The sequence below is a fragment of the Myxine glutinosa genome, chromosome 4 (assembly GCF_964187855.1).
Source record: "Myxine glutinosa chromosome 4, kmMyxGlut1.1, whole genome shotgun sequence".
Classification (NCBI taxonomy): Eukaryota; Metazoa; Chordata; class Myxini; order Myxiniformes; family Myxinidae; genus Myxine; species Myxine glutinosa.
The window spans coordinates 149,256,343-149,269,831 of record NC_136264.1 but is presented as its reverse complement, the minus strand read 5'-3'; the positions used below and the strand labels follow the sequence as shown (position 1 = coordinate 149,269,831).

The 13,489-nt window shown below is 46.9% G+C and overlaps 1 protein-coding gene across 3 annotated transcripts in view; it reads left to right on the top strand.

Annotated features, from left to right (window-relative positions):
- Positions 1 to 1,460: 1,460 nt before the first annotated feature.
- Positions 1,461 to 13,489, top strand: part of LOC137425375 (UAP56-interacting factor) — a 62,736-nt gene continuing 50,707 nt past the window's right edge. Inside the window, exon 1 of one of the 3 annotated variants that reach the window (XM_068113760.2) lies at positions 1,461 to 1,646. In XM_068113760.2, coding sequence (XP_067969861.1) covers positions 1,595 to 1,646 — 52 coding nt within the window. In that variant the 5' untranslated portion in view covers positions 1,461 to 1,594. Of the gene's footprint in view, positions 1,734 to 13,489 lie in introns of all 3 variants that reach the window. The other 2 variants (XM_068113758.2, XM_068113757.2) reach the window with 2 other exon arrangements.

Here is a 13,489-nt window from a genome sequence, read left to right as displayed (position 1 = left end):
GATCTGTTTTTGCACCTTTTTTGTGTAAAGCGGTAATGTTTGCTGATTTCCAAGATGCTGGCAGATGACCTTGAGCAAAAGAGAGGGTGAAAAGAACAGAGAGAGGGTGAGATAGAGCGGCAGAGCAGGATTTTAGGACCCGAGGGCTGATGCCATCTGGTCCAGTTGCAGAATCAGAGTCGAGGTTCAGACATACATGGCGGCGGCCATCTTGGATTTTGACGTGGCGACCCAATTTTAAACAGCGTTCTTGCTTGTGCCTAGATACACCCACACACCAGATTAGAAGTTGGTACTTCACTTATTTTTCAAGATATTTCGCTCACAAGGTTCAGACATATATATGGTGGCAGTCATCTTGGATTTTGACGTGGCGACCCAATTTTCAATAGCGTTCTTCCTTATGCCGAGATACATCCACTCACCAAATTAGAAGTTGGTACTTTGCTTATTTTTCAAGATATTCATCTCACAAGGTTCAGACATACATGGCGGCGGCCATCTTGGATTTTGGCGTGGCGACCCAATTTTCAATAGCGTTCTTCCTTATGCCTAGATACACCCACACACCAGATTAGAAGTTGGTACTTCGCTTATTTTTCAAGATATGCAGGTTACAAGGTTCAGACATACATGGCATCAGACATACATGGCGGCGGCCATCTTGGATTTTGACGTGGCGACCCAATTTTAAACAGCGTTCTTGCTTGTGCCTAGATCCACCCACACACCAGATTAGACGTTGGTACTTCGCTTATTTTTCGAGATATTTCGCTCACAAGGTTCAGACATTTATATGGTGGCGGCCATCTTGGATTTTGACGTGGCGACCCAATTTTCAAAAGCTTTCTTCCTTATGCCTAGATACACCCACACACCAGATTAGAAGTTGGTACTTCGCTTATTTTTCAAGATATGCAGGTTACAAGGTTCAGACATACATGGCATCAGACATACATGGCGGCGGCCATCTTGGATTTTGACGTGGCGACCCAATTTTCAATAGCGTTCTTCCTTATGCCTAGATACACCCACATACCAGATTAGAAGTTGGTACTTCGCTTATTTTTCAAGATATGCAGGTTACAAGGTTCAGACATCAATGGCATCAGACATACATGGCGGCGGCCATCTTGGATTTTGACGTGGGTTGCACCCACACACCAAATTCGAATGCGGTCCTTCGCTTACGCACGCACGCCGCACGCCCGCACGTACGTACGCCGCACGCACGGACGGACGGACGGACGGGACGGACACACGGACGGAGGGGAAAGCCATAGGCCCCCTTTCGCTCCGCTGAGCGACGGGGGACAAAAAAAGAAACGAGTCCAACAATATAAAGTCCCTCGCACTTTGTTTCTCCAGCCGAAATGTATCGGTGGTGGCGTAGATAGATCCTCTCGGCTCTGAAAACGCCAAGACAACAAAAGGAGGACGAAAAAGAAACCAGCGCGGTCACGTCAGACTGCGCGATGACGTCATTAACCTCGGCCTAGTACAGTGAAGGAAAGCGGTTTTGTGACGCTCCGTGTATTTTTTTGGGGAGATTATTCGCCTTTTCTTTCAGTTTTGTGCTTGATCTGTTATCGTTATGGCTTCGACCGAGGAAGGAGCCGTCATGGAGAAGATCGACATGTCGCTCGGTGAGAGAATATGGGGCAGACTCCAGTGGCGATCTCCGGACGTGTTTAAACTTTCCAAGCGGGTTTAAACCGATTTCACTGTAAATGGTAAATAATGTGTATAAAACGTCACGTGTGCAGTGTGAAATGAACTTACTTATTGTTATTCACATCATGACTATTTCTGACTTTTACCTCGATCTGTAATATTTTCACATGAATGTTTTTGTTACATTTCTTGAAGACCCTATGCCTATAATCCCCGTGTTGTTACCACACAGCGAAGTGTAATACTAATAGGGATAGAAGGGTGTATAGAAATGCATGGAGCCAGAAAAACTATTAATGTTTGGGAGTACAGTACAGTGCAGTACAGTGCAGTACAGTACCAAGAGGTTTGTAAGTTTGGAGGCCATCATCTGCACGATCACTTTGGACCTGATTTCATGGTCCTTTGTAACGTACGTGAAGACCGATGCCACCTTGAATTCACCAGCTGCCTGGCACGGCTGTTTATGGGGTGCATGCAGTTGCCCCCGACGTGGCTGTGGCTAAATCTGGACGCGTCTTCCATAACGGTTCATATAAAGAAGGCACACACGCCTGGACGTGTCTGCAATGTTAATGATATGTCCATGTCCATGGTTCCGCAGAATGAAATGATCAGGGAGAGTAGTCGTGCGTGCTGGAAACTTATCGAATTTGGACTGAGTATTTTATTAACGATTGATATAAGATCGTGGGTATCGATCCTATTACTATTAGGTTGAAACGTTATGATGGAATGATCCTTTTAGGTCCTCAAGAGCCACTCACCCTCCCCAAGTCCTGGCTGGTGGCCCACCTTCATTCGTTTGCCCCTCTCGATTGTGGAATCGTCTCTCTGTGTCCATTGTTTCGCCTTCCTCACGTCACTGTTTTAAATGAGTGCTGCCCATCATGACCTCATGTGCCCACCCATGCACATCCACAATCTTTTATGCACACGCTGATTGTTTCCCATATCCCATAATGTTCCTCTGGGCCATTGTTACTCTGTTGTGTTATAAGTCCCCTACCGGTGTACACCGGAGGGGACTATAGGTTTGCACTCCGTCCCTCCGTCTGTCCGTCTGTCAGTCCGTCACGCAAAGAACAGCTTTCCGGACTTTTTTTCTAAACTCTTAATGCTAATGATTTCAAACTTGGTACATGGTTTCCTTATGATAAGTTACAGATCAAGTTCGAACTTCACGACGTTTCGATCATTTTTCACAAAGTTATGGCACTTTGAACTTTGGTAATTTCCCCAACAGTTTTCCAGACGACAGACTGCCGGTAGGGAACATGTATTGCAGTGCAATACTCAGAATGCTTGTTCCTTCTATGTGTGCATCGTCCCTCCATTCTCCCTCTCCCCTCCCCCCTCCCCCCCGCCCCTCTCCCCTCCCACCTCCCTCCCCTCTCCCCTCCCCTCCCACTTCCCCCCCTCCCCTTCCCCTCTCCCCTCCCACTTCCCTCCTCCCCCCTCCCCTCTCCCCTCCCACTTCCCTCCTCCCCCTCCCTCCCTCCAAGTTCGGGGGAGGAGGCATGGGAAGGGGAGGATGGGAGAGGTATTGTGAAACCCCGACATTCGCGGTTCATAAAATGTGACCTGAAAACGATCTGCTTCTACCTTTTGATTGGTGAACAAATTAATTGACCCAATATGCAAACACACCCACACACGAGGACACACACGGGGTCACACACACACACGGGGTCACACACACACACGGGGTCACACACACACACGGGGTCACACACACACACGGGGTCACACACACACACGGGGTCACACACACACACGGTCACACACACACACGGGGTCACACACACACACGGGGTCACACACACACACATACACACACGGGGACAAACACACACACAATCGGACACACACACAATCGGGGACACACACAATCGGGGACACACACAATCGGGGACACACACAATCGGGGACACACACAATCGGGGACACACACAATCGGGGACACACACAATCGGGGACACACACAATCGGGGACACACACAATCGGGGACACACACAATCGGGGACACACACAATCGGGGACACACACAATCGGGGACACACACAATCGGGGACACACACAATCGGGGACACACACAATCGGGGACACACACAATCGGGGACACACACACACACAATCGGGGACACACACACACACAATCGGGGACACACACACACACACAATCGGGGACACACACACACACAATCGGGGACACACACACACACAATCGGGGACACACACAATCGGGGACACACACGCACGGGGACACACACGCACGGGGACACACACGCACGGGGACACACACACACACGGGGACACACACACACACGGGGACACACACACACGGGGACACACACACACGGGGACACACACACACGGGGACACACACACACGGGGACACACACACGGGGACACACACACACACGGGGACACACACACACACGGGGACACACACACACACGGACACACACACACACACACGGGGACACACACACACACACGGGGACACACACACACGGACACACACACACGGACACACACACACACGGGGACACACACACACGGGGACACACACACACGGGGACACACACACACGGGGACACACACACACGGGGACACACACACACGGGGACACACACACACGGGGACACACACACACGGGGACACACACACACGGGGACACACACACACGGGGACACACACACACGGGGACACACACACACGGGGACACACACACACACGGGGACACACACACACGGGGACACACACACACGGGGACACACACACACGGGGACACACACACACACGGGGACACACACACACGGGGACACACACACACGGGGACACACACACACGGGGACACACACACACGGGGACACACACACACACGGGGACACACACACACACGGGGACACACACACACACGGGGACACACACACACGGGGACACACACACACGGGGACACACGCACACGGGGACACACGCACACGGGGACACACGCACACGGGGACACACGCACACGGGGACACACGCACACGGGGACACACGCACACGGGGACACACGCACACGGGGACACACGCACACGGGGACACACGCACACGGGGACACACACACACGGACACACACACACACCAACACACGGACACACACCAACACACGGACACACACCAACACACGGACACACACACCAACACAGACACACACCAACACAGACACACACCAACACAGACACACACCAACACAGACACACACCAACACACCCGGGGACACACATACACACACGGGGGACACACATACACACACACACACGGACACACATACACACACACGGGGACACACATACACACACACGGGGACACACATACACACACACGGGGACACACATACACACACACGGGGACACACATACACACACATACACACACACGGGGACACACACGGAGACACACACACGGAGACACACACACGGAGACACACACACGGAGACACACACACGGAGACACACACACGGAGACACACACACGGAGACACACACGGAGACACACACGGAGACACACATGGAGACACACACACACACCATTCAGACTTATGGAAAGTTACGAGGGGCGGCAATTTGACATCTCGCCCCGAGCGTCATTTTTCCTCGATACGCCACTGCTCCAGTTAGTCAGGGATCCAGTCACCAAAATTTGAGAGAACCTGACATGGCATGCTATACTTTTTGTTTGTGTTTTTTCTATTAATTTGGACATTAAGGTCCGCTGAATGAGAGGTCTGCTCTGCCGGAAACCTTGCGGAAAAAATTTGTGGCCATCTTTGTATATGCAGCCTTTTTTTTTTTTTTTTTTTTTTTTTTTTTTAAAGCAATATGAAAATAATGAAAAAAAAACGGGGGCGCTTTTGTATAAAAATGATTCTAAATCATTTGGAAAGGTTTTGTAAGTGTATTTCTCAACTTGATGTTGTCAACACGTGTTCTGTGTATCTGGGATGCATTTATTGACAGCCTACACAACCCTGGTGTTGGGCTAGCGGCTAGGGTGCCGGCTTAGGATCCCAGGATCCTGGGTTCGAATCCCGGTCGATCGCTGAATTAACGCCAGGGGGGTTGACTCAGCCTGTCATCCTTCCGAGGTCGGCTAATTGAGTACCAGTTCACTGGTAATTCCCTGTTTGTCACTAAAGGCGGCAAAAAGGGTTGGCGTCAGGAAGGGCATCCGGCCGTAAAACATTGCTTCAAAAAGGGGACCAAAAAAAACAACAACAACCACGGTTCCCGAAAAAGGCCAACCCCCGCTTGCGGGGAAAAATGGCCTCTAAAGGTGGTTACTACACAACCTACTGAGGATTTTAAGAAAAAAAACATTTTTCACATTTTTCGGTCAAAAAAAGAAAGGCTGCATATATATATACAGTAGGTGACCCCTAATTCCGAACGAATATATATATATTTGTATATGCAGCCTTTATATATTGTTGCGGATCTCGGCGTCGGCCTTTCCCCTTACCAAGGGAGGATTAGTCCCCTTGTCTTTTACGAGCCAACGGGATCCGGGGCTATGACGTCACTTCCGGACAGCGTTGAGTAGGGTCGTAGGACTAATCGCTAATACCTAATTACCAACGCTGCCCAGGAAGCAAGGAAATAAGCCCCGCTCGAATCACGGTTGTAGGTGGAAACGCCGAGCGATAGCGAACCGTGATCCGAGCCGTTAACAAGAAATAATACCCGATCCGAGCGGTTCTGATCGCGCCACGCTTACCCAATGGAGGAAATCACTGATACGGTTGAATTAGGAAGAAACAAGGAATAACAATTTGTTTATTTGCAATTTGTACAGGAAGGAGAAGAATAACACACTGCAGCTTAATACAGTCTTAACTTATCCCAGGACACGGGCCCGTTTCACACTCAGACACTCACACGGGGATTGCAGATGGTCAGGTTGATGGTCAGGAATGGCGTCCGGGCAGTTCGCTCCGGTCCCCCGACTCGCACCGCGGAGAAGATGGTCAGGGCGGCAGAAGCTCCCCGCGGGTCGTCGGTGCACACGGGATTAAATGCGGGGTGAAAGGTAAGCTGGCTGGGCGGTTACTTCGCAGCTCACCCGCGTATGTAATAAATGAACCGGCGCTATATGCGCTCCCAATACAGTTCATATGCGCCCCCAATACAGATTCGTATGCGCTCTCAATACAAGTCCTGTACAGTGCGCTCTCCCAACAAGTCCTCTTCAGTACAGAGCGCAAAATGGGCAAGTCCTCCCAGCACGGTCCTCTCGCATGCGTCCTTCCTGGCCAGTTCTCGACAGTCCTCTTTACAAAGCCAGCCTTCCCCAGCGAGTCGTCCTCAAGGGCTTTGTGCGCTGGCTTTTATAGGCACGCCCTTACCACACCCCTTACCCCACCCCCCACGCCATGCCCTTAGAGCCCTGATTGGCTGGTTCTTACCGTCTCCCGCTGCCGCTCCCCCGACCTCAATGCCGGCTCCACACTCTCTCAGGCCTACCTGGTGGCATTTGACTGGTTTTGAGCGAAACCAAGGGCAGCGAACGCTGCTGGCAAACGAGGTGGATTAGCCGAATTGGGGGCACGGGATGGATGCTGCCCAACGAGGTAGATTTGGAGGGTGGAGGCAAAATCAACGGGACCGAAGCTTATTTTCTTTTACACCGCAGGTATCACGAGTGGAAATGGCCTTATCCTCACACATACTATGACATAACTAATGTTCTAAGTGGGCCTACGTGTTGCTTGTGGACTAACTATGGGGGCAAACCTTTAACCTTTAATGATGTTATCTTTACACTCTCAAAACCGCAACAATATATATATATATATATATATATATATATATATATATATATATATATATATATATATATATATATATATATATATATATATATATATATATATATTTGTATTTGTATATGCAGCCTTTATTTGTTTGACCGAAAAATGTGAAAAATGTTTTTTCTTAAAATCCTCAGTGGGTTGTGTAGGCTGTCAATAAATGCATCCCAGATACACAGAACACATGTGTTGACAACATCAAGTTGAGAAATACATTTACAAAACCTTTCCAAATGATTTAGAATCATTTTTATGCAAAGGCGCCCCGATATTTTTTTATTTTTTTTATTTTTTTTTGCATTTTGGCATTTTTCCATTATTTTCATCTTGCTAAAAAAAATTGTGGCCAACGGACCCAGATGTGGTTGAACAGTCAATTCAGTACTGCATGGACGTGTCAAGAAAACAGGGCCAAGAGTTCACCGTCATCACATGCGACCAAGCAATCTATGAAGTGGTTCTGGGTCTGCAAAAGAAGAACCCCCAGAAGTATGCCAAACTTATCTTGCGCATGTGTGGCTTCCGTATTGCTCAAAATTTCCTGGGAGCAATTGGGCATTTGATGCAGGCCACTGGAATCGAAGACATCATGGCAGAAGCTGATGTCTGTCTCCGTGGGACAGCAAACAAGATCATCAGTGGAAAAGACTACGACGCAATGCTGCGTGCCCACACTATGGTGCATGCAGCCATGTTCGCCCTACACTGGGAAGCATTTGCCAGATGGTTGATCATTGAAGAGAAGGACCTGGAGTGCATGTCTGTGCTTGCCATCAATGTCCAGCTACTCCTAGATGCCCTGTCAGAAAAGGATGTAGAGAAGGCATCTTCTACATGTGCTGATGCAACCGACCAACTGAAAAAGCTGTCATGTTTGATGGCTGAGTTTGATGAAGTATGTACGTCACCTACCACAAAGCTATGGCTAATGCACATGGACATGGTGATGATTCTGAAACGGTTCATCCACGCTGAGCGTGCAGGCCTGTGGGAGGAACACCTGGCTGAAGTAGAAAAGATGTTACCATACCTTGTAGGTGCTGGCCACTACAAGTAGTATCCTGCCTGCCCCACTACCCAGAAGCAATGAGAAGCCTACCTACACTGGCTCCGAACATCCTTCGGGAATTCAAGGATGGGCAGTTCACTGTACGTCAAACAGAAGGTCGTTTCAATGGTGTCTGGACAGACATGGCACTCGAGAAAACCTACAACCGTGATACCAAGACAAAACTCTTCACTGGCATCAGTCAGCAGCCAGCGGCCATGGAGAAATACTTGCGAGCTCTTCCAGTTCTGACAGCAGTGTCAGAGCAGACAAAGGCTATGGCACACCTGGATATGGATGACACCAAACACCATGAAGACTCCAACAGCCAAGGCACAATGGAGGCTGAAAGTGTTAGGAAAATAACAGATGTCATCAACAACCAGATGATCAATCCATTCACATGTGAAGAACAGGAGCTGATGAACCTCTCAACAGGCCACAAAGCTGCATCTGCAGACTTTGTGAGCGCCCGTGAAAAATGACTGGAGGCACTGGCTGCAGCAAGAAAAACACAGTGAGAAAATAGCCCCAATAAAACTTGCCACATTTGCAGCAAAGCCAAAAAAGTCACTGTCCATGGCACTCAAAGCCAAGAAGGTCTACGAGGAAGAGAGTGCAGTTGTCCGAAACCTGTACTTTGTGCAGGACTTGGATGAAGACAAGAAGGTGGAGGTCTTCAGTCATGAGTGGACAAGTTGCCTCCCTGTTTGAGCCAGATCCATCCCTTGACCAAGGTTATGCCATGCGTAAAGGGAACAAGGCCGACTACTTGGCTGCAATCAAGACATCCCTGGGCAGCTCATGGAGGGAAGTGTACAGACTGCCACCGTCCGACAAGCCTGTTGTATTGGTAGTAGATGCCATGGCATTCATCCAGCTTCACCAACATCTTGGGAGCTGCACCTTCCATGAACTGCAAGTAAAGTACCTGAAGTACCTTCCTGCAGGATGCACACTTATTCTTGGTGGAATCTTCCGTGATCCTGGTCGCACTGTCCTGTTGTCGGCAGATTGTCAGGTTGAGCTTCCAGAACTGTCATGTGAGAAGCATGAGGAGGTAGATACCAGGATGTTTGCCCACGTTGCATACTCAGTACAACATCTGCACCACAAACGGGCTGTAGTGGTGGCTACTGACAGACGTGATCATGATGTGCATATACTGTACTACATCACACACCTGGATGGCCTGCAGGAGCTGTGGGTGAAGAAGATGGATATCTACCTACCTGCTCATGCAATCGCCGAAGCCCTGGCAGTGAAGTATGATGTTGAAGCTGCAGATCTTACATCCATGTTCCTCAGCACCTACCTACATACTGACTGGATGTGACACAGTGAGCTATCTCTACAGAAGAGGAAAAAGGCGTGCCTACAAAACTGCCGTTGATCACCTGGCAGACCTTCAGCCCCTGTGCAGATACGGTGACCCTGAAGAAAGCCTGGATGTTCAGGAAGATGTTGTGACAGCAGCTAGGTGATACATGGTGTCACTGTATGAGAGGAGTGACTTCGGTGGTAATTTGGATGCAATGCGAGCCCATCTCTTTGGTAACATCAAAGGAGACATACGTTGCCTTCCACCTACCGAAGATGCCTTCCAGTTACACCTTCGCCGAGCCCTGCATCAGTTGGCTGTATGCAAGCGAGCACACATGTTTCAGCCAATCTACCCTGCTGCCACTGACTTTGGCAGAGAGCTTGTCAATGGTAAGTTGGTGGCAACCATGATGCTGAAGGAGGCAAAACCTGCAGAATTCAAATGCACCAAATACTGTCACTGCAAGAAAAGCATGTGTGCCCGAGGATGCTCCTGTGCGAGAGCCAATGTGAAGTGTGTCATCGCATGTCTCTGCACCGGGGATCCCAACAAATGTTCAAGGATTGAACTTGCACTCGAAGACAGTGACATGCATTACACATTAGAAGTTATTTTGTTCAGTGCAATGTTAATTTCATGTGATATTACAGACGTTGTTGCAGTAATTTTTTATTTTATGTTCAATTATTTTGTTCAGTTAAAGTTTAATTTCATTTTTTGTACATACTGGTCACTAATCTATCCAAATTCAGCTGCGTAACGATCATTGTTTTGTTGGCTTGTTATCCTGTGTACATTTTGTTTAAAAAAAAATCATTTTGCTGTTTTGTATTTCTTGTGTTACAAGTATTTTCTTTGGGGGCACAGGGTTCTGTTAAAATTAAAAAGATGCCTTGGCCAGGATGTTTAATAAAATGGACATAAACTACCATGATGCTAAATATACGGTATGTCTCTAGGATTTTTTAGCGTAAGGGTAATAAAATCACCACAGATCCATTGATTTTGGTTTGATTTTCAGAATGTTTTCTGTGGAATGACTATAATGTTTGGTGAAAAGAATGACACATTGGCTGATGTCATAACTCAGGGCATAGTTGATTACTAATGAAGTAAAGATGAAAATGATGAAAAAATGCAAAAACATCGGGGGCGCTTTTGCATAAAAATGATTCTAAATCATTTGGAAAGGTTTTGTAAGTGTATTTCTCAACTTGATGTTGTCAACACATGTGTTCTGTGTATCTGGGATGCATTTATTGACAGCCTACACAACCCACTGAGGATTTTAAGAAAAACATTTTTCACATTTTTTGGTCAAAAAATAAAGGCTGCATATTGTTGCGGATGTCTACGTCGGCCTTTTTCCCCTTAAGAAGGGGGGATTAATCCCCTTGTTTTTGACTGACCGATGTGAGTCCTGAAGTTGCACAAGCTCCCTCCGGAGAGGCAGGGGCGCAACCTCGTTCGCGACCGCGGACAGATGTTAATTGCCGAGCGGTTTAGCAACCGCGGCACGAACCATTAGCAGAGACTAAACCCGATCCTGAAACGTTGGCCAAAATCGCGCCACAGGTTTTCAATGGGGAAATCACAAAGACGACCGGACGAGCATGAAGAAGAAGAACAAAGGTAGGAAATACAAATATGATTTATTACTAACTATTATTTACACAATCAAAAGAACCAAGGAGAAGGAAAGAAAAGAAAATAAAGACAGAAAGGATGGAAGGACCAGAAGGACACAGAGCAATTTCTAGCTTATACTAAACAGTCTTACTTATACCCCAGGACAACACAGAAGACAGACGACAATCAGACTTACACAGGGAATGAAGGCAGGGATGAATGGCTGGAAGGAGAGGAAGGTTCAGTTGGAGCAGGAGAATGGTCGGGCCGGGAGCGAGCAGCCGCCGACTCTCCACCCTCGGGTCCACACCGCCGGGATGTTCGCAACAGCGCGTCGGAGCTTGACGTGGCAAGGCTGGTTGGAAACCGTCTCCCTCACTCGTACTCCCGCAGGTTGCACGTCTCTCTTTACCAACTCAAGCGCCTTCCTGACAGAAACTGCCTTCATGCTCCCTCGCTCGTCTGGCTCCCTCCCTCATCTGTTGCCTCAATCGTCTGCTGGTGTGGGCTCTCCCGTGACGGGTTATATATGCCACACCCATGAATCTTCGCGAACCTCCCCGGTCGTTCTTTTCTCCGCCCTCTCAAGCCAAACCCCTCATCCTTGGTTGGTTGATCGGGGCTGGCTCACTCCTCCCTCCGATGACGAGGGCGGAGACACGCCTTTCTTCTCCGAGATTACCTCGTGGCTAATGGAGGGCGAATGCAGTTGGCAATCGAGGCTTTGGGAATGGGGGGCTTTGGGAATGAAAGGGAATCTACCTTATTTGAATTCGGTGCAATGCAGTGTCAATTAATGGAAGACACAGCCTTAAACTAATACACATAATAAGGAGATAACTACTTAAGAGGGTATATGATTGGCTACGTGTATGTATATGGAGTAACTAAGGAGGACGACCTATTACCTTTACACACGGAGGGTGATATTTACAACAATTCTCATTGCACTACAACAATAAAAAAAAAACACAGGATTCTCAAACCCGCAACAATATGCAAAAATGGCCACAAATCTTTTTCGCGAGGTTTCCGGCAGAGCAGACCCCTCATTCAGCAGACCTTAATGTCCAAATTAATAGAAAAAACACAAACAAAAAACTATAGCATGCCATGGTCAGGTCCAACCCGTTTTATTGAGCTTTTGAGCCTGTGGATCCCTGACTAAGTGTATCTGCGATCTGTTTTTAAATTTCCCTCTAGTCTAGATGATGGACCCAGATTGCGTATATCATATTCCCGTCAGGAAGCGACTCATTGTTACCCGGCAACGCCAGATACTTTTGCTTGTGTGTGTATATATATATATAATATATATATATATATATATATATATATATATATATATATATATTATATATGTATGTATGTATGTATATGTATGTATGTATATATATATATATATGTATGTATGTATGTATATGTATGTATGTATATATATATATATATATATATATATATGTATGTATGTATGTATATGTATGTATGTATATGTATATATATATATATATATATATATATATATATATATATATATATATATATATATATATATATATATATATATATATATATATATATATATATATACAGTATATATATGTATGTATATATATATATATATATATATATGTATATATGAAGAGCTCTTTTCAAAACGCTATAAATCCATTTGGAGCATTTTGTGTAAAATGAGAATTCTGCACAGCAAAGGAAATGAAGCAAACTTCCTTTTTTTTCTGTTTCAATGTTTAATATGCAAATATTAGAACATATCAAACAACAAACTGAAAATCTAGTAATCGTTTTTCACAACTAATTAACAAAAATAATGAAGTTTTTTTTCCAAAACGCTATATATCCACTGTGTGACAGTTCTTAAAAAACACCACAAGTCCAATGATGGACGTTTCTCAATGTCAGACTTGCATTGGAATGCAGGTCAGCCCTGTCCGG